The sequence below is a fragment of the Vombatus ursinus genome, unplaced genomic scaffold (assembly GCF_900497805.2).
Source record: "Vombatus ursinus unplaced genomic scaffold, bare-nosed wombat genome assembly UNPS02014880.1, whole genome shotgun sequence".
Taxonomy (NCBI): Eukaryota; Metazoa; Chordata; class Mammalia; order Diprotodontia; family Vombatidae; genus Vombatus; species Vombatus ursinus.
Window position 1 is genome coordinate 350,715 of NW_020954658.1, and position 22,813 is coordinate 373,527.

At 34.9% G+C, this 22,813-nt stretch overlaps 2 protein-coding genes and 1 pseudogene across 2 annotated transcripts; all 3 read left to right on the forward strand.

The window, feature by feature from the left end:
* Positions 1-1,060: 1,060 nt before the first annotated feature.
* On the forward strand, positions 1,061-5,458 carry LOC114028365 (annotated as a pseudogene).
* Positions 5,459-15,054: 9,596 nt separating this feature from the next.
* On the forward strand, positions 15,055-15,993 carry LOC114028346 (olfactory receptor 4F6-like). The gene has a single exon (XM_027842596.1). The coding sequence runs from the start codon at positions 15,055-15,057 to the stop codon at positions 15,991-15,993; it is 939 nt and encodes a 312-aa protein (XP_027698397.1).
* Positions 15,994-20,722: 4,729 nt separating this feature from the next.
* LOC114028366 (olfactory receptor 4F6-like) lies at positions 20,723-21,670 on the forward strand. The gene has a single exon (XM_027842614.1). The coding sequence runs from the start codon at positions 20,723-20,725 to the stop codon at positions 21,668-21,670; it is 948 nt and encodes a 315-aa protein (XP_027698415.1).
* Positions 21,671-22,813: the final 1,143 nt, after the last annotated feature.

Consider the following 22,813-nt stretch of genomic DNA (forward strand, 5'->3'; position numbering starts at 1 on the left):
AAAATGAGATAGTATTTGTAAAGTGCTTTGAAAACCATAAAGTTTTATATAAATGCTGGTTATAATCATCATCATCATCATCATTATCATTTAGTTAAGATACTAAGATCAATCAGGCATTTATTAAGTGCATACTATGTGTTAAATCCTGGTCATAAAAATACAAAGAACAAAACATTTCCTACTCTCAAGGAGCTTAAAATATAAAGGGGAGGACAAAAAATATAAAGAGAAAGTGTGTATAGAAATAAATACAAGATAGTCAACTCCTAGGTAGTTAGGAATGGAAGGCATTAGTAGTTGTAGAAATTAGGAAAGGGTTCACACATAACACCTCTTGCAGAGTTGATAGGAACATGCCTGGTATTAGATACATCATATGAAGTTCTGTACTGGGCAGATGATAGGTTCTTATAGTCAGCTGTTCTGTGAGAGACAGATGCTACATAAATGTTTTGCAGAGGTGGGGAACCTGCAGCCTTAAGGCCACATGTGGCCCTGCAGGTCCTCAAGTGACTGAATCCAAACTTTGCAGAAGAAATCCCTCTAATAAAAGGATTTATTCTGTAAAGCTTGAAATAGGACAAGAGGCCACACCTGAGGACCTGGAAGGCCACAGGTTCCCGACCCCTGCATCCCGAGTTCTTTCAGATGACTCCTCTGAATTGTCCACCCATATAGAACTTTATTTGAATCTTATTCTATGAACATCAATTGCAGAACAGAGTCAGGTTTGAGGAATGAAGGAAATACTCATGAAGGAAACTTTCAGTCCATCATTATCATGTAATCTGTATATGTTTTTAGCAAAATAATATAGTTTACTGGTCCTCTTTTCTCAGCTTTTCTAACTTATCTCCCCATTTCTTTTATTCTCCTCTCTTCTCCTTTCTTTACCTTTCTTTTCTTTTACTTGTTTACTCCCATTTTAACCTTCACTTCCTTTTTTTTATTGCATCAAATAATTTACAAATTATTCCATCCAAAATCATTTATTGAAAACCTACTCAGGGAAGATCGCTGAAGCAGGGACTGAGGGGTGTGAGAAAATGAATCCAGCATGCACTTGACCACTTGGATCTTAAGTTTTGGGGGAGACAGGAATGGTAAAGATGAAAAGTGAAATATTGTAGGATAGTGTAAATAAGTGCCAAAATCAGGGTGTAGACAATGAATGCTTCAGGAGAGCAGAGGAGGGAGCTATAGCTAAGAGCTAAAGGTGGTCAATGGAGCCTTATGGACAAGCCTCAGTTGATCCTTTTTGGAAGATCAGAACTCAGATAGGAAGAGTAATGGTGAGCAGATGTTTTGGGAAAGGAAATGCTTTGAGCAAATAGGTTAGAATGAGGAATATTTAGAGAATCATCAGTTTCAGTTTTGGTAGAGTGGAAGGTTCAGATGGGGTAACAGAAGGAAGCAAGGCTGAAGAGTGTAAATACTTACCATAACTTTTTATTCCATCAAACTCCACTCTCAAATCCCATAGCTGTTCAGTTGTATTAGTTGGAGCTTCAGCAATGCTTAGATCATTTACTAGGCCTGTGTTCTCAAACTTATTCAATTTGACACATTGACAGGTATGTTGAGGTTCTTCAAATTTTGTAACACATTACAAATTCCTAAATAGTTAGGTGGTTAGACAGATAAGAGTAGGAGAGTCCATGAAAAAATGACACCAAAGCATTTTAAATTAATAGTGGTAAAAAAACAAAACAGAAAACAAACAAAAAAAGAAATAATGGTGGTGACTAAGAACTACTGTAGGTACTGACCCAGAAAGTGTTTATCTCAGGATGTGCATGAGTATGTGTTTCAAAGATGGTCCTTTGTTGGGAATTTCACATTTTATATATATACACATATATATTCCCATATGTATCACACACATATATAATGTTTACACATGTGTGTTTTAACATATTGATTCACTTTAATTAAGAAAAGACATTGACTAAATACCTACTATATGTAAGGTTGAGTGGCAGGCCTTCAGGATACATAGACAGTAATGAAACAGTTGCTGCCCTTAAGAAGCTTATACTCTTTGGGTAGAGGGGGAAATACGACTTGTGCCAAAGTAAGTAAATGCAAATATATATACAAAGCAACATAAAGAGGGAGAGGCTACTAAATATTACTGGCAGGGAATTAAGGATTCATTTATTAAATTTTAGGAAGTTGTGCCTGAAATGTGCTATGTAGCAAACGAAAGATTATATGAGGGTGAGGTGAGGAAGAAGTTCATTGTAGACAGGGGGTACCACTTGTGCAAAGATATGAGGATAAGAGATAAAATGCTATGTGTCTGTAATAACAGATGGGGAAAACTGACTGAAATTGTTAGCAAAGGAGAATAATATGATATGTCAGAAAAATGTGGATGGGAGCTAGAATGTAGAGGCTTTAAATGCCAGATTGAACAGTTTATTTTTTGTGAGGAGGCAACAGAGCACCATTTATTCGTTCATTGTTTATTTATTTATCTATTTGCTTGTTTATCTAGCTATTGGCTTGTTTTTTTATCTATTTACATATTTAGTCATCTATATATTCATCCTTTCATTTATCTATCTACATTTATTATTATTATTATTATTATTATTATTATTTTACTAAGGGGATGACATAGTAATATATGAATTTTAAAAAAATATCAGTTTGATAGTGGTGAGAACCTTGTATTTAAGGGGAGAGAGTTTGGAGGAAGAAAGTTCAATTAGGAAACTATTAAGAATAGAAAAGAGTTGATGAAGGCTTGAACTAGAATAGATACTGTATTGAATGTAGAAATGGTGATAGATACAAGAGATTTTATAAAGACAGTATTATGAAGACAAAACTTGGTAATTTATTTTATGTGAAGCTTGAGGAAGAGGGAAATATCAATGACAAACTCCAAGATTGCAAACCTAGGTGATTAGAAGAATGGGGATGTAATTTATAGAAGTGGAAAAGTTTGTAGGAAGTCTTTCATTTAATCAGTATTTATTAAGTACTTACTTTCTGCCAGGTACTGTGCTAAATCCTAAGGATGCAATAAAAGGCAAAAACAAAAGAGCAAACAAACACAAAAGCCAGCTCCCCAATCCCTTTCCCAGCAAAAAATCCCAAACAAACCCTTCTTTCAAGGACCTGAGAGTATAGGCTTGCAGGGACAGGGGAGGAATATGAGATCCTTTTTACTGATATGGAGTTTGAGATGCAGGTCCTGGTAGAACTACTGAACAGGCATTTGATAATACAGGACTGAATTTCAGGAGAGAAGTTTTATTTCTAAGATGGTTTTAAATAATTGTGGGTGTCTTGGAATTCATGAACATATTTTATCATATATGGTTCTATTTTGAAAACTTTTCTTATGTGCTTCTATATAATGAAAAATCTCAATTTTTATATAATTCATCTCATAAGAAGGAAGATTGTTGCAGTCGAAAATTGTGGTGTCAGCTATACCATAATATATACACATATATGATTTTGAAATAAATATTTTAAATCAATGAATTACAATGAAAGATTATGTGCATCCCAAATTTCAAAATATGAAAATCATAGTGTAACAAAATTACCACACAAACACCTAACTGAAGTTCAATAACCCTCAGCAAAATCATTTATTATCTAATTTTCTTCCATCCTGTCTTTTATCTTTTTTCCACTTAATTATAAGTATTTCATTACTTAGATATTATTATTACTAAAAATGCATGGGGCAGCTAGGTGGCTTAGTGGTTAGAGCGCTGCCCCTGAAGTCAGGAGGACCTGAGTTCAAATCTGACCTCAGACCAAACACTTGACACTTACGAGCTGTGTGACCCTATTCAAGTCACTAAACCCCAATTGCCAAGAAAAAAGAAAATGTGTGCTTGTTACTATTTCTGCATTGCTAAAAATATTACATAATCATAATAATTAATTTAATAACTTTTATTACTATATCAGGACCATTCTACTAACAACATGACAACTACCTGCATATATAGCTTGTAGCTCTCCAGTCTCCTGTTGATAAAGTCCAGATGTAATCCTCAGCTGGAACCTCTGCCCCATATGATCTCCTCAACAATAGTGGTGATGAAAATAATGTGAAAGCTTCAAGGAAAGTAAAAGAAGGAACTAGTTGGGAATACAATATTGAAAGTATTCCTGGGCTCAAGAACCCATGTTAAGGGGTGGATCATTTGTGATTCATGTAGGACCAGGATGATAGGATTGAACTAATTATAAAGTAATATTAAATGACTGAGATTATTTTTAGTAGGTCTAAAAAGTTGGGTGGTTTTGAAAATCTGAGGTGGAAACCCTTTGACTTATACTTCCAATAGTCACTAAAATAGTGCATGTCAACAGACAAGCAAAACTGATAAATAGAAAAACAAACTGTGCTGTGGGAAACTGATGAACGGATTTAAAAAGAATCTGTGCTTTCAAGTTCTATTTTGCATATTACAATTTAAGAACAGGAAAATTTTATTTTCATAGTTCTGATTCTCTTTTAAATTTATTCTCTTTAGGTAATACTATATTTAATCCAGTGAATGAAGTAAAGTATTCCATGGTGTCTGAAGTGTGTGTTCCTTAGAATCTCTAGTACATAGGCCATGCAACTTCTCCTTCATCTTCTGTGTAGCCATTGTGCTGGGAAACCTCCTCAATGTACTCACAGTGACATCTGTGAGCATCTTCACTCTCCCATGTATTTTCTGTTGGCCAATCTCTCCTTTATTGACCTGTGTTTTTCCTTTGTTGCAGGTCCCAAGATTATTTCTGACTTCTTCCATGAATATAAAACCATATCATTCCAGGGTTGTATAATTCAGATATTCTTCATTCATGTCATGGGAGGAACTGAGATGGTGTTGCTCACTTTCATGACATTTGACAGATATGTTGCCATATGTAAGCCTTTACATTATATGACCATTATGAACCCAAGAACATGCACTTTTTCTCCAGGTATCTTCTTTGACTCACTGTCCTTTTACACTCAGTAATTCATTGCCTTTTGTGATGAATTTGCCTTTCATTGGCCCTAATGAGATTGGCAGTTTTTATTATAACCTTCTTTGGTTCATTAAATTGGCCTGCATAGACAACTACAGATTGGAGTTCATGAGCACTACTAATGGTGACTTGATCTCCTTGGATACCTTATTCTTCTTATTCATTTCCTACTTCTATGTCCCGATCACTGTTCAGAAACACTCTTCAAGTGGTTTGTCCAAGGCTTTGTCTACTCACTCAGCTCACATCACTGTGGTGATCCTTTCTTTGGTCCGTGCATCTTTGCCTGTATATGTCCATTCCACATGATGCCAAATGGATGCTTATTGCTATTCCTGATTTTGGTATCACCCCTGTCTTAAATCCTTCCATCTACACATTCATAAACAAGGAGCTGAAGGTGGCAATGAGGAGACTGGGCAGCCAACTATTAAGTTCGGGAGAAATTCCCTAAATCGCTGATGAGAAGTGGAATAGGCTTCATGCTCAAACTGACTACCATTTAACATGTGCATGTAAACATTAGCCATCAAGCCAGAAGTTTAACACCACGTTTTCTTCTAGTGGTCATCAGATTTATCTAAAGACCATTTTATTGGCTTTATGGGGACTTTGGCTGCTACTACATCTGCTCAAACAAGAAACAAATGTAAAATCCTTGTCGATATGTTCCCCGAGTTATAAAAACATTGTAGCTACAATTTTGTAAAATGTTCCTTTTGAGATACCTTAATGTAGATTCAGATCTGCACAAAATAAGTTAAAAAAAGAGAAAGACATGTTTTGTTTGGCAATCTCTATGTATTCACATGTTACCCAGGGGCATTCATCTTACCCTTGTAAGGAGAATTATTTTTCTGATCACCACGGATAGGGTAGTGTTTTCTATTTTACTTCAAATGACTAGAGAAGAGAATTTTCACCTTATTAATACTCACCATGTTGTTATATCATAATAAAGATACTGTGAGGCGTCAGCTAGGTGGCACAGTGGATAGAGAACAGGCCCTAGAGTCAGTAGGACCTGAGTTCAAATCCAGCTTCAGGCAGTAGCTGTGTTCCCCTAGACAAGTCACTTAATCCTGATTGCCTCCAAAAAAAAAAAAGATACCAAGAGACAGCATGTTATGACTAGAGAACTGGTCTCAGAGTCAGAAAGTTTTGGATTCAGGTCCTGCTTCTGACACATTCTGGCTGTGTGATCCTGGGCAAGTCACTTAACATCTTTATGCTCTAAGTGCCTTTTTTATGATTATAACTAGCAGAAAAAGAGCTATTCTACATTGGTGGAGAGAGTTTCTTCACATGGACTTCCCTATACCAATAACATCACAGATCTACTCCACATCTCCATATGTCACCATCTCATGACCTAGATGAGATGTTTAGGGTGAATTATTAGCTAAGGATCATCAAGGTCTCTTCTGATTCAAAATTCTATGGCTCTCAGAGTACCCTAGTTCGGTCCTTAAAACACCATAGCTAATTAATGTCTAATTTCTTCAGAGGGAGCACCTTTTGATATTAGATCTCGTGGCCAAAGTGTATTTATATTAGGGATGAGGGATTTATCTTGTAGTGAGATTCAACCAATACTTAGAATCAATAAAGCATTTCTTTTAAAAAACTGAATTGCTTTATAAGTATGAATTTCAATACAGACTTTATTCTTTGGACTTATGGAATTTCTATGGAGCACATCATGTAATTTATTTTGGTGTGTGCTTTAAATCAAAGTCAGGAGGCAGCAGTGATCAAGGAAGCTTGATCTAAGATAAGGTACTATCAGAAATGTGCTGGAGCCAGCTCTTGCTGACTTTCAAGAGATAATTGTTAAATTTTCAATGTGAGCATTTAATGATCTGAAACTGGCAAATGCTTCAAGTTATGGCTTAATTTATTGTTTTGTTAATTTTCTAGGCTTAATACAATCATTGGAGCAGTGAAGTTAGGTGGCACAGTGGATAGAGCATTGGCCCTGGGGTCAGGAGGACCCGAATTCAAATCGGTCCTCAGACACTTACAGTTGTGTGACCCTGGGAAAGTCACTTAACCCTGATTACATCCCCCCAAAAAAACCATGGAACAGTGGTATTAATGCAGGTTAAACCTAAAAGTGTACTGTCTGTATAGATATTTCCACTATCCCACGTTACTCCTCTAGAATAGAGTTCTTGGGTTGAGCATACCTAGATGGGATGCTTTAATAGAGATTATGAAATGAATTAATGCATAGCACTTCTGGAGTCAGGGAGATGCAAGGGGATCATAAAGGGGATTGGGGACATAAAAAAAACCAACTGCTTCACAGTTTGTCATCAGTCAAGGATAAATGCTATAGAACTTAAACTCATCTTTGCTTCCAGGTGTTTTTTGCTCCACTTGCCACCAAAGGGACAGTGGAAAATAATCCCTCCATAAACCAAGCATTATTTCAATAAGAAATAAACCCCCCAAAGTTTCTAGAATTAAGAGAATGATTGATAAAGGGCCATCCGAAGTAAGCAAAACACATATGAAATGTTGATCTTAGGATTTTAAGTAGTTGTGTTATCAGGATAGATAAACAAGAGAAAAAAAAAACTGAAGAGACTACATACAAAGAAACTGAGGATCTGAGATAGCATGAGGTGTTGAAGGACATAGACAATAAGTGACAGAGTCAGGAATGAAATATAGGCCCTCTGATTTGTTTTTCTACTTCCACTCGGCTCCATAGTGAGTTAGTAGAATAGCCAGGACTAACACCTAAGTCCTAATTCCCAGCCAAATACTCCATCACTCTACTTGATTCTTTACTTCCTCCTCAAGCTCCATCTCTTACTTATATTCTGCATGTGAATCTATGTACCAAACTTTTACAATTATTATTTTTTTCTGGCAGCTCAGGGAGAAAAAGCAAAGTCTTTCAAAGGCAGAATCCCCAAGGTGGTTATGCTTAGGTCTCTCACAATAAGGCTACACCAATTGGTGACTGATCCTTGATGTTCCTGGTAGAGTAATATTTATTCTGTCTAGGTCCTTCTAGGCACACATCCTACAGACACACCAGAAATTTCTGAAGATGTTGCTGTCCATTACCTTTCCTCCAGACATGTAGATGGGTAAGACCAAATTAAAGTTAATGGCATGGAAAGAATCAACCACCTAGTTTCCAAACCATGAGGATTCCATACCATAATGCAATTTGATTATGACAAGAAACCTTCTGCTATGTTTGGGCAAGCCAAGCGTCCTGCAGCACTTTCGTTACCCAATCTACTGTAAGCTGCATTTATAGTGTTCTGTGAAAGTTTAGCAACTATCAGGATCACTTGTGTAGGGACTGATCTTAACCAAAATAAGACTCTTACATGACGTGACAGAACTCCCAGACAGCTACAAACTGAGCTGCTCCCATACCAGACTTAAAACTGTTCTGATTTGGTACCTGGAGGAAAAGTATAGAACAACATATCCAGGGATACTCCAGAATTTATGCCTGATTTGATGCAAGGGGGTTTCTGCCTGATACTTGAAATTAAGAAAATGATTTTGGTGCATATCATAAATTACTAAGATGTGGATCAGAATTTTTTTTATTCTTCTGAAGAAAAATCCCCTTGTTCCTTAACATTATACCAATGTCATCTGGTGATTGTATTGCTCTATACAAAATCCTACAGATCATCTGTGTTCAGTTGATGAGGAATACACTGAAGAGACAGGTTTTGGGGAGATTTCCTTTTAGGGGATGGAGGCTTTGGAAAGAGAGGGATCTGGTTTTGTACTGAGATTATCCAGAAGGCAGGTAAGTGTCAATGTTAGTCTTGTGAGTTATAAAAACCAGATGAACAATAGCTTTAGGAAAGGAGAATGAGGTTGGGATATTGGTAGCTATGGGGATGGTGAGAGAGACAGAATGAGCATAATCGCTTTCTTTACACTGAATCTTGAAGGTGATAAATGATGAACAAAATAGCTTCCTATCACTGTGTTACAATGAAATTTTGTTACTTCCCTCCTATGCGCTTCTTAGCGTCTCTTGCAACATGTAAGACATGACTTGAGGCAAGGGGTTTGCATTCATTAGTTGAAGACTGTCCTAAGGCACACATTTATAAGAAGTGTCCCAGACAACAGCCATTCTTGCCATTGGAGAATTTAACCAAAACATTGGTAGGCATAACTGTGCCATGAAATTTATACCTGTTATTCCAGAATCGTATATCTGGAAGATCCATTCTATAAAAGTTATACAATTATTGGTCAACAAATTCAAAGATTCTCAATTTTTAGGAAGCATGCTCAGGTCAAATATCTTTACTAGGAAATCTAAGGTATTGTCACATTTCTTTCTTTGCATTTATTATTGCTTGAAATAAGTAGCTGCTAATTTAATTATTATCCAATTTAAAAAATCATAATGTTATATATCAAGTAGGTTTTGGTTCTTCACAGAGCAACAGTGATTTAGCATATACACAGAGACACATAGTGGTACATACACATATAAACACCTACTGAATTATCTCTTCAGCTCAGAAATAGGAAAGTTCAGGGAATGAACAGCTTAGTAGTGATGTAACTTGTTCTTTTTCAATTCCTTTTAAATAGTTAAATCATTTTTGTAGGTATAGACAGATACAGACACAAAAGATTTACAAGAGAGGAGCGACTATAAACAAGGTAGAACCAGAGGCAAAAAACTGAAGTGAAAAGTATGAACAATGAGAGTTAAGACATGGATCAATGGAATCAGGGATATTTCAAAAGTATAAATTTTTAAAAGTGCATGTGATAATGAAGACAACAGGAACAGGACCTATAATTTCATCGGTTTAGAGACCTTCTGGATTAAGAAGGCCCCTATAGCAATGCAGGTCAGTGTCTCCTCTACAAATTAGTTTTAAAGAGTGGCCTAGGGACTTAAGTGACTTGTCCATAGCTCTAGAGCCAGTATGTGTCAGAAGTGAGACTAGAACCTTGCCTTGGCTTGTAGGTCAGGTCTTTATCCACTACCTACCACTACTTTATGAAGTAAATGAAATGGTAAATTTCTCTTTGTAGCTAGGTCTTTGCAAGTGTATTATGAAGAGATTAAATTCAAACTCAGGTCTCCTAATTCTAAATTTAGAGAGCTTTCCTTGATACCAAATTTGATGCCTGTCAAATTTGCGGATGGCAAAAACCAGAGGAAATGAGGTAGGATCCTACAAGAGCTTGGTGGGCTAAAATGAATCTAATTCTTTTCAATTTAATTAGAATAAATATAAAGTCCCACATTGTGTTAGAAAATAATAACTTTTTTCTCTTTTTCATCTAATTTATTAATTACTATATTCTCAAACATTTATAGTGAGGAAAGATAGAAACAAGAATTCATTAAGTGCCTACTCTGTGCCAGGGACTTAAAAATATCTCAGTTGATCATCATAAACTTCAGAGATAGGTGTTATTATTACCAACTTTATTTTACAGTTAAGGGAACTGAGGTAGATTGAGCGGTTAAGCATCTGAGGCCAGATTTGAACTCAAGTCTTGCTGTCTTTAGGTCCAATGCTGTGCCCATTGTGCCACCCAGCTGTACCAGCTATGTACAAATCACTGGGAAGGGGGCTGAGGTGTTGAAAAAAGATGGAAAAGATATTCTTTTGAACACAAAGAGGTTTCATTTTGTGGGAAGATGTGATACACCACATCAAAATGTAAGGTAAGCATACTGTCCATGACAAGTTCATACATAGTACATACAAAAAAGCTTTGGGAACTCAGAGAACAAAGCAATCATTGAGAGTTGGGGGCATCAGGCAAGGTTTATTATTTTCTACTTTTGAGGTCTTTGGCATATATGTGTAGGGTACTATAATGCTGGGTCAAATGGAGTGCACATTTCAGTGACATTTTGGGCGTAGTTTCCTATTGTTTTCCAGAATGGTTGGCCAAATTCACAACTCCACCAACTCTGTCACAGTGTCTTTTTGCTGTCTCTTCCAACAATAGTAATTTTCCATTTGTTATCTTTTCCATTCTCATGTGTATTAGGTGAAATCTGAAAGCTGCTTAATTACATTTATCTTATTGTTGACTTGGAACATTTTTATATGGCTATTGATAGATTGGTTTTCTTCATTTGATAACTGCTTATTTATGTCCTTTGACCATTTACCTATTATAGGATGGATCTTGTATATTTGAGCCAGTTTCTTATGTATCTTAGACGCTAGACCATCAGGAGAAACTCTTATTCCCCCTCAGTTAATTGTTTCCATTATAATTTTACCTGCATCAATTTTGTTTGGGAATTTTTTTTTTGATTTTATGAATCACAATTATTCATTTTCTCTCCTGTGATTGTCACTGTTCTCCCCCTGCTCTTCTTAGGAAATCTTTGCCTCCCAATAATGAATTATATTCCTTTTCTTGTTCTCTTAATTTAATTATGATGTGAACTTTTATATTTAGCTCACGTATTCATTTGTAACATATTGTCATATATGATGTGAGTCATTGATGTAAATCCAGTTTCTGCCAGATTGCTTTCCATTCTCCCCAGTAGATTTTCTTGAAGAGTGAATGCTTATTGTTGTACTTGGAATCTTTGTGTTTAGCTAATGGTATGTTACCATGTTCATTTGCTTATGTATCTAAACTATACCTAATCTCTTCTACTGATTTATTATCCCATTTTCAATCAGTCCCAAAAGTTTTGATTATTATTTTTTTATAGTATACTTTGACATATGATCCTATTAAGCCCCTTTCTTCCCACTTAAAAAAATCTTTTGAGATTCATTGACACTCTATTATTCTAGGTGATTTTTTTCTTTTCTTTTCTAACTATATAAAGCAATGTTTTGACAGTTTGGTACAGCATTGAATAAGTACATTAATTTAGAGAGTACCCTCATATTTATTATATTCATTCTGCCCAAAGATGAGCAATTACTATCTCTCTAATTAGAGTTTTGTCGTTGTATTTGTATGGAGGGTGTCCTAAAAGTATTAATGCAGTTTTAAGGCATTAAAGCTTAAAATTGCACTGATATTTTTGGGACATCTTTTAGTTCATCTCTATACCTTTGTCTTTCTCCCTCTGTTTTTGTTGGGAACACATAGAAAAGCTGATGTAGATTTATTTTATATCTTCTTATTTTGTAAAAGTTATCAACAGTTTCAATTAATTTTTGTTAACTTTCTAGACTTCTCTAAATAGACCATCATGCCATCTCTAAAATATGATTTTTTTTCTTATTTACCCATGCTTATTATTTCTACTTCTTTTTCTTGTATAATTGCTTTAGATAATATTTCTGTCATATCAAATAATGGTCATAATAAAAGGAATCCTTGATTTACTTTGAGGTTAGCTAGGTGGCATGGTAAATATAGCACTGGGCCTGGAGTCAGGAAGGCCAGAGTTCAAATCTAGCCTCAGAAACTTATTAACTTTGTGTCACTGGGCAAGGCATTTAGCCTCTCTTTGTCTCAATTTTCCCATCTGTAAAATGGGGATAATAACAGCACCCACCTCCCAGTGTTGTTGCGAAGGTCAAATACATGAGTTAATAATTATAAATCACTTAGCACAATGCCTGCCAGAAGGTGCTATATGAATATTTGTCATTATTATTTTTACCCCTGATCTTATTGTAAAGCTTCTGGTTTATCCCGATCACATTTAATGCAATCCCTGGTTTTAGATAGATATTATTTACCGTACTAAGGAAAGGCCCATTTAATTCCATACTTTTTAATGTTTCAAACGTAAAAGTGTAGAAATTTGCCATTATCTTTTTTTGCAACTATTTATATAATCATGTGAGTTTTATTGTCTTTGTGCTTAAAATGGTCAATTATGCTTATAGTTTTCCTGACAGTTTAGCCAATTTTGTATTCTTAGTATAAATCCAACTTGGTCATAGTATATAATCTTTCAGATATGTTGCTGTATCTTCTTTGCTAATATTTTACTTAATATATATGTTTTGATTTTAACCCAGGGGTATTGGTCTATATTTCTCATTCTCTATATCTCACTTTTTTAAATACTAAGACTATTGTTTTGATCATAGGAGGAATTTGATATGATGCTTTCTTTTCCCATTTTTGTAAATGGTTTAGGTAGTATTGGAATCAACTGTTCTTTGAATGTTTGATAGAATTCACTTGTAAATCTATCACTGTTTTTTCCCCCGTTGGGAGCTCAGTTATAGCTTGTTCAATTTCTTTTCCTAAGATTGGGGTTTTTAAATTCTCCAGTTTTTGCTCTGATATAATTTGACTCCTCGAGGACAGGGACTGTTTTTGTTTTGCTTTGTATCTTCAATAAAGGGGCATACAGTACACATGTAAAAAAGCTTGTTGACTGGCTGAATATTAATCTAGGTATTACCTCATCTGTTTTTTGTAAATTTTCATTCATTTTTTAATGATACCAATTGTGTTGGCATATAATTGGACAAAATAATTACTTATAATTTCTTTTACCTCTTAATTTGTTGTTAATTTCACTTTTTTTCCTTTTTAAATAGATAATTTAGTTTTTCTTTTTGTTTTTGTAACAAGAGTAGCCAAAAATTTATTTTATTAGCTTAAAAACAGAACTTAGTTTTATCAATTTGTTTTTTTTTTACTTTCAATGTAGTTAATAAGAATTTTCCCTTTGTTCTTTAGTTAAGATTTCTTGATTTGTGACTTTTCAATTGTTTTAAATTGCATGCCTAATCCATTAATTTGCTTTTTTTCTCTTTTGTTGATCAAAGTGTTTATAGATGAAACAAATGATCTTAAGGATTGCTTTCAATGCATCCTAATAGTTTTGGTATGTTATCTCCTTTTTGTCATTTTCTTTGATGAAATTATCTGGTATTTCAATAATTTTTCCTGTGACCCATCAATTCTCAAAGATTATGTTATTTGGTTTCCATTTTTATGAATCCTTTATAAAACAGTCCTGGATTGGCTACAATTTTATAGTGCTTTTGGTTAGTAAAGGAGGTATTTACTGTATCTGATTTTTCACATTTGTTTATGAATTTTTTATGCTTTAGTATATGTTTGAATTTTTTTTTGCAAAGGGCCCACATACAGATGAATAATAAGCATCTTGTCTTGATTACCATTTAGTAATTGCCAGAAATCTATCATATAAAACTTTTCTAAAAGTCTATTCAGATTTGAATAAACTTTTTGCTTATATTTTCTGTTAAATTTGTCAAGTTTTGAAAGATACACTAAGGCCCCCATCTATCATAGTTTTGTTGTTTATTTCCCTTATAATTTGATTAAATTTCCCTCTAAGTGTTTAGATGTTATGCCATTCACTAAATATATAACTATTGATATTATTATATTCTCTATGATATGTTTAAATTGAATGTACTTTTTGTGTTTATCTCTTTAAACCATGTCTATTTTCACTGTTGCCTTTCTTGAGATCATGGTTGTTACCCTTGCTTTTTTTACTTCACTAGATACATAATAAATTCTTCTCCAATAGTTTTCTTTAAGTCTGTGTTAATATTCCTATTTCAAATTTGTAAACAACATAGTAGATTCTGCTTTCTTATCCAGTTTACTATTTTCTTTTATGCGTGAGTTAATTCCATTTACATTCATGACTTGTGTATTTACATTCATTAATTATGTATTTCCATTTATCCTGTTCTCATGTTATTTTCTCTTTTTTTGCTCTTTGGTTCTTCTTTTGTAAAGAAGAATTAGAAAGTGAGAGAGAAAAGTGTGATTAACGTTTATGAGATATAATTGAAGCAATCTGCTCTCACTTCACTGTCCTTCTACTTTTCTTCTCACATCTTGATCACAGAAATTCAGGGTTGAGTATACCCTAAGTTATTCATGCAGAATTTACTGAAACTATTATATTCCTTGAGAATCATAAATTTTTTAAAAATTAAGTTTGCAACATCCTGATGAATAAGAGGTATTTAAAAACACCTTGTATTAGCAAGAACTACTACATAAATATTAGAAATACATTTTTATTGCAATGGTTCTTAATCATTTTTTGTTTTTGTTTTTCCTTTCAGGTAACCTTAAGTTAGTCTGATGAATGAACTGAATCACTCCATGGTGTCAGAGTTTGTGTTCCTGGGAATCTCTAATTCTTGGGCCATAGAGCTTGGCCTCTTGGTGTTTGCCTCCATTTTTTATGTGGCTGCCATGCTGGGAAATTTCTTTATTGTACTCACAGTGAGCTCTGATAGTCATCTACATTCTCCAATGTATTTTTTGTTGGCCAACCTCTCCATTATTGATTTGTGTCTCTCCACTGTTGCAGTCCCCAAGATGATTTCTGACCTTTTCTATGAGCACAAAACCATATCATTCCAGGGTTGTATCACCGAGATATTTTTCATTCATTTCACGGGAGGAACTGAGATGGTACTGCTCATTTCCATGGCATTTGACAGATATATTGCCATATGCAAGCCTCTTCACTATTTGACCATTATGAACCCCAAAATGTGTGTTTTTCTTCAGCTGTTTTCTTGGACCATTGGCCTTATACATTCATTGACCCAGCTGGCTTTTGTGGTGAATCTGCCTTTCTGTGGTCCTAATGAAATTGACAGTTTTTATTGTGATCTTCCTCGGTTCATCAAATTGGCCTGCATGGACAATTATAAGTTGGAGTTCATTGTCACAGCTAACAGTGGTTTCATCTCCATTGGCAGCATGTTTCTCTTATTCATCTCCTATATTTATATCTTGGTCACTGTTCAGAAACACTCTTTGAATGGATTGTCCAAGGCTCTCTCTACTCTGTCAGCTCACATCAGTGTGGTGGTGTTATTCTTTGGTCCATGTATCTTTTTTTATGTGTGGCCATTCCCTACAATGCCAGTAGATAAATTTCTTGCTATTATCGACTTTATTATTACCCCTATCTTAAATCCTTCTATTTATACACTTAGAAACAAAGACATGAAGGCAGCAATGAGGAGACTGAGTGGCCAGCTAGTGAGTTTTAAGAAAATTTTATAAATAACATTGATAAAGAGAAACAATATTTTTCATGATTATTACTGCCATTTAATATGTGAATGCAGTACAGTGTGGTGTTGTGGATAGAAAGCTGGACTGGATACTAGGAAGACTTGGGTTTGAGTTATCCCTTTGCCACATACTGACTATGTGACCCTGAACAAGTCACTTACCTTCTCAGTACTCTATGCAACTGAGACCATAAATTTCAGAGCAGTGGCTGATCTGATTATATTTTTGGTCAGAGTTTCCTCATCCAGGAATTCCTGTACCCATGAAATCACAATCCAGTCCCTTTTGGGAGCTAGGTGGTGCATTTGGAGTGAAAAAGACCTGAATTCAAATCCTGTCTCAGATATTACCAGCTGTGGCAACATTTTAGCCTCAGTTTTCTCATTTCTAAAATGGAAATAATAATAGCACATATAACACAGTGAAGTAAATATCAAATGAACTAACAAATGTGGAACATTTTGCAAACCTTAAAATACATTATAAATTCTAGTGATTTTTCTCTTCCCTCTCTTATTTGAATAGGAACATGTCAAGCCAAAAGCTTGACTTCTAGTATGCTCTATTCTAGTGGTCCTTAAACTGATATGAGGACCACTTTAATGACCTAGTACACATTTTGGCTGCTACTTTGTCTGCTCAAACACATAAACAAACACTTTTGGATGAATTCCTGAAGTTTCAATGTCACTATTATGGTTATAACTTTAAGATTCATCTGCAAGTTCATACCAATTAGTCACTTACGGGCACAAACTCTTTCCTTAGGAATAGAATTATTTTGCCAATCATAAAATATAGATTGGTGTCTCCTATTTTCATCTGCCATGGCTATAGAAAAGAGAATAATAAATCTTATTAGTATTCCCTACACTTCTACCGTGGAATAAAGCTTAGATAAAGGGTGTTAAAGAAGGGATTACTTATGAGAATTATGTAGGGACAGCTAGGTGGCACAGTGGATAGAGCATTGGCCCTGCATTCAGGAGGACCTGAGTTCAAATCTGGCCTCAGACACATAACACTTACAAAGAGTGTGACCTTGCGCAAGTCACTTAACCCGATTGCCTAGCCAAAAAAAAAAAGGAATAACTAGCAACTTCTAAGCCCTTTTGTATTTTAGATTCTATGATGCTATAAGTAGGTACTTTCTGTTCTACTTGACCAGATTAATGTATTTTCTGAAGAAGCATCTTTTGGTGCTAGATGACATAGCCTAAATATGTAGAAATATGTAATTAAATGTAAGAATTGCAAATTTACCTTTCTGCTTGGTACCTTACTTTGAGATTAAGACTATAATGTGAATCAATAAAGTATTTCTTTTGTTAAACTTTATACTATTCAGTATGTTGTCACTTGGAATGATGAGGTTTCTATAAAGCATATCTTTTGATTTGCTTTGATATATGCTTTAAATCTAGGTAAAGTTGTATAAGTTATAAATTTATTAAGCTTGATCTAGAATAGAAGAAATAATTTCATAGCTGTGATTAAACACTTCCTATGATGGGAAGCTCTCTCTCTCTCTCTCTCTCTCTCTCTCACACACACACATACACATTGTAACACCCACTCTTTTGTACACATCTAATTATTAGAAAATTATTGCTTGTAGGAAATAGAATTTTCTCTTCTCGTAGCTCCTTGTAACTTATACTCATTGGTTCCTATGCTGCCTTCTATAGCTACACAGAATAAATTCAATCACCCTTTCACAAGACAGATATTTGGTCAGATAGCTGGAATCTATGCCTGCCCCAAATCTGTTTTTCCTCAGGAAGCATGTAATAATGATTCCTTTCAGTTCACTGAACATGCTTTAAATCTTCATCTAAATCGTTCATAAAACTATTAAACAAAATGTTATCAGAGGTAGTCAATCAAGGACAATTGAGGATCATTCTTATAGATTAGTCTGTATAACTTTCATTGATAATGTTCAAGTATATCTTTGTTTCTCTTTTTATTTATATTCTTTGTCTCTCCCCCTCCTCTTAATTTTTCTCCTTCATTTTTCTTTTTCTTATCTCATCCTACTCCCTATAATTCTTTCAGAGTTGCTTGTCTCTGCCATTTGTTGTCATTGTATAAATTATTCCTGTTTCTGTTCAATTTCTTCTGTATTGTTCATATATGATTCCTAGTTTTCTCTGAAATAATTCCCTTTATAATTTCCTATAGCACAATATTATTCTGTCAAATTTATATATCATAATTTATTCAGCCATTCCCAAATGTAGGGCACCCCATCAGATTACCATTATTTGCCCTCAAAAAGAACTATAAATATTTTTATACACCCTTCATTTGAGTTTGTTTTGCTTAGGACTAACTCTTCCTTTATTCTACTCTTCTTACCCCTTCTCCCTTCTTCCATTTCTCTCCTATTTCTTTTTTGCATGAAATATATTTCTTTAACTAGCTGTGTACATTTGTGTATTCCTTTCTAATTGACCAGTTTAGATGAGGGAATTTCCAGTGTTAATCACTCCCTTCCACTGCAACTCCCTCCTCTTTGTTTGTATAGTTGTTTAATTGTGCACTCAGATTATTTGAGATAACTTTTCAAAACCTTCCTTTCTATTCTCTCCACCAGTGTATTTCTTTTCTTCTCTGTTTCCATTCTTCCCTTAAGGTCATTGAGAAAATGGAATTACTCCCAGACTTTTTCTATTTGGAGTCCCTCTACAACACTTAGGGATGATAGAATTCAGAGGGGCTCATGTCATAAACTTCAAGTAAGCAGTTTATCTTTGTTTAGTCTTTTATCATTGTTCATTTGCGTTTAATTTTGTTTTTCTCAACTCCTGTGTTCAAACTTCACAAATTCTGCATAGCTTTTGCCTTTTTATCAGGAATATTTAGAAATCTCTGTTTCTTTAATGGTTCATTCATCTTTGGTAGAATTATACTTAATTTTCCTTAGTAAGTCAGTCTTGACCATATACTTACATATGTTGCCTTCTGGAATTTTGTATTTTAAACTCTCCATTCCTATATGATAGCTGCTAAATAGTGTGTGATCCTGATTGTGGCTCCTTGCTACTTGAATTATTTTTTTTCTGAAAACTTTAAGTATTTTTCCTTTGACCTGGAAACTCTAGATTTCCATGGGGGTTTGGGGTTTCGTTCTGGAGGTGAGCAGTAGATTCTTTCTAATTCCACTTTTACCTCTGGTTCTAAGAGAGCTAGAAAATTTTCATTGAAGATTTATGGAAGTGTGATGTTTAGGCTCTTTTTTTTCAGTTGTAATACTCAATTCTCTAATTATTCAAATTTCTTCTCCTCCATCTTTTCCTGGGTCAGTTCTTATTGCTATGAGATGACTTATATTTTCTATTAATTTTTTCAGTCTTTTGATTTTGATTTTTTTTTCACAAAATCATTGGCTTCTCTTTGGTCTACTATAGCTTTCAGGGAGCTTTTTGTTTGGACAAGGTTTATAACTCTTCTCCCACATGGTTAATTTCCTTAAAATTCTTTCTTCTATAGCTTTCAATTTATATACTTTTTTCTTTGGCTTTCTGATTTCACTGATACAAATATTTTTAACTCTTTCAAAAATTCTAGCCTCATCAGTTTTAGGAATTCTAGTTGAAGTTGTACCTAAGCTTTCTGCTTTCTCTCTCTCTCTCTCTCTCTCTCTCTCTTTCTCTCTCTCTCTCTCTCTGTATGTATGTGTGTTTGAGGCTTCTTTTCTGCATTTATGTCTTGAGCATCTCTATTACTAAAACAGCTTTTTGTGGTGGGATTTTTTTATTTTCTTTTTTTTTGCTTACTCATATCTTACTTCCTAACTTTAGACTTGATATTCGGGCTGGGTTCTGTGAACTTTTGGAGGGAAGGTCTGGGTTGATCCTTTGCTGTTTTTTAGAGGATACTGATTATTGTTTCAAGATCTCAGCATTCCCAATGTGGTCTGAACCAGAGCAAAGTTCGATTGATGCCTGCTGGTTTGAGGTCTGCAAGTTCCTGACCTGGGTATGGGTCTGACAGTAGCCTCCTTCTGGATTCAGCCTTCATCAGCTATTGGGAAAAATCCGTTGGTTCAGAGTGACGGTATTGTAGGTTATTCTTTGTTCTGGTATTTTCATCTCAGTTATTACTCATCAGGATGGGCTAGTTGTTGAAACTGAGACTGTGCTGTGATCCTGTGATCTGAACCACTGTGTTGTTACTTGCTTTTGAACTTATTTCTCTCTTAGTAATTACATCACCCAGAGCTCCTTATCAAGGAACTAACTCCACCCCTAGTTGCAAGTTTCCTCCTCATTTTCCCCTAGATCTGGGACCTGGAACTGAGCAGTGGGCTACAAAGCTACCAGCTGGCATTTGTTACTTTTGTAATACCCTGAATTGGCTCTGTGGGGTCATGAATATGGATCAAGCACAAGACTCTCCTGGTTAACATAGCTATTGTCCACATACCTCTGTCTCTCTCTGGCAACATTAGCAAAAAAATTTACTGTGACTTTTTCTTGGATTTATCACATCAGGATTCAATTAGTGCCTTTTCTAGATCTGTTTGAATGAATTTTGGGGAAGAGCTCACTTTTTTATTTTTTACAATTATTCCATCATTTTGGTTCTACCTCCTAAACTTCATATACTATATGGAATATTAGAATTTTAATATAAAACACTTGTAACTTGTAACAACTGTTCTGATTTCTTCCTCATTTTCTTCCTTCCAGGCACCATCATAGTTAGTCTGATGAATGAATTGAATTACTCAGTGGTGTTAGAGTTTGTGTTCATGGGAATCTTTAGTTCTTGGGCCATGCAGCATCTAGTTCTGGTTTTCTCCTTCATCTTCTATGTTGCCATTGTGTTGGGAAACCTCCTCATTATACTCACAGTGACTTCTGACCCTCAACTACAGTCTCCTATGTATTTCCTATTGGCTAATCTCTCCTTTATTGACATGTGTCTCTCCACTGTTGCAGTTCCAAAGAGGGTCTTTGACCTTTTCTATGAGGACAAAACCATATCATTCCAAGGATGTATCACCCAGATATTCTTCATTCATTTAATGGGAGGAGATGAGATGGTGCTACTCATTTCCATGGCCTTTGACAGATATATTGCCATGTGTAAGCCTCTCCACTATCTCAGTATTATGAACCCTAGAACATGCCTTTTTCCCCAGGTGTCTGCTTGGGCCATTGGTCTCATACACTCACTGACCCAGTTGGCTTTTGTGGTAAATCTGCCTTTTTGTGGCCCTACCAAAGTTGAAAGTTTTTACTGTGACCTTCCTTGGTTCATCAAATTGGCTTGCATAGGCACTTATAAGTTGGAGTTCATTGTCACTGCTAATAGTGGCTTCATCTCCACTGGCACTGTATTTTTCTTACCTATCTCCTACATTTACATTTTGGTCACTGTTCAAAAGCACTCTTTTAGTGGATTGTCCAAGGCTCTCTCTACTCTGTCAGCTCACATCAGTGTGGTGGTCCTCTTCTTTGGCCCGTGCATCTTTGTCTATGTTTGGCCATTCCCTATAATGCCAGTGGATAAATTTCTGGCTATTCTTGATTTTATTGTTACCCCTGTCTTAAATCCATCCATCTATGCATTCAGGAACAAAGACATGCAGGTGGCAGTCAAGAGACTGAGCAACCAGTTGATGAATTTTAAGAAAAATTTCTTAAGATTCTAATTAATATGTGAAGAATATGATTCAATTTCGCCCTGGTTACTATAAAACATGTGTCCATCAACTTTAGTACATTAATCCTGGAGCTATATTGATAACATGCTCTATTCCAATGTTCCTCAAGCTGATTCCAAGACTACCTCGGTGTGCCAAAACATGTTGCTGACACTTTTACATTGGCTCAAATAAATATCTTGTGCATTTTCCTTCCTTGTTTTAAAAGAAATTATTGTGGCAAAACTTTATAATGTTTATTATTATTATTATTATTATTATTATTATTTTGCTTTTTTAATGTACAGTGTCCAAAAAGTCTTACTGAGTGTCTGAGGCCGGATCTGAACTCAGATTCATCCTGACTCCAGGGCCAGTGCTGTAACCACTGCAACACCTAGGTGCACCCCCTCTTATTAAGTTTTAAGCAAAACTTATAACTACACTAAGACTTTCGGGATAACTTATTAAAATCTTTGTGTGAAAATATACTTTAATGAAGAGAGAGATATTAAGAGAGATATTTTGTTTGATTTGTATGTTGTTCTGCAAGTTCAGGGACTATTTAACTTTATTTGCAGACCACACAGATGCAATGGTTCTATCTTTTAGAGTAGGATTATTTTGTCAATCACAAAATGCTATTTTCTCTTGAAAGATCTGTAGAAAAGAGACATGTATCTTTTTCTTCAGTACATTTAATTATCATGTAATGGAGATATTTCATTATACCCTAACAAGGGGTGGTATACTTGAATGTTCCTGAGTTTTAATCCTTAGCTGATCTTTAACATCCCTTCCAACTCTACAATAGTATGATTTCATAAGAAATCCAGTCTTTCTCTAAACGGTATGACTTTTCCCAATTAATTTCACTACATGACAAAAGACTAGAATCAAACACGAAAGTGAAAAATTGTCTCTTTTTTTAACCTATGACAATGAGATTCAAGCTATACTATGGAGAAGTCCTCACCATCCACTCACCTTGCTTTGTTTTGTGAATTTCAATACAGATTTTTGCTTTGCAAAGATGGAATTTTTGTGAAATGTTACAAATTTCTTTGGTGTTTACTTTCACTCTGTCACAAAGCAGCAAGGATCACTTGCATGGTACAAAGAGTCTGATCAAGGATATGTTACCAGCTTCAT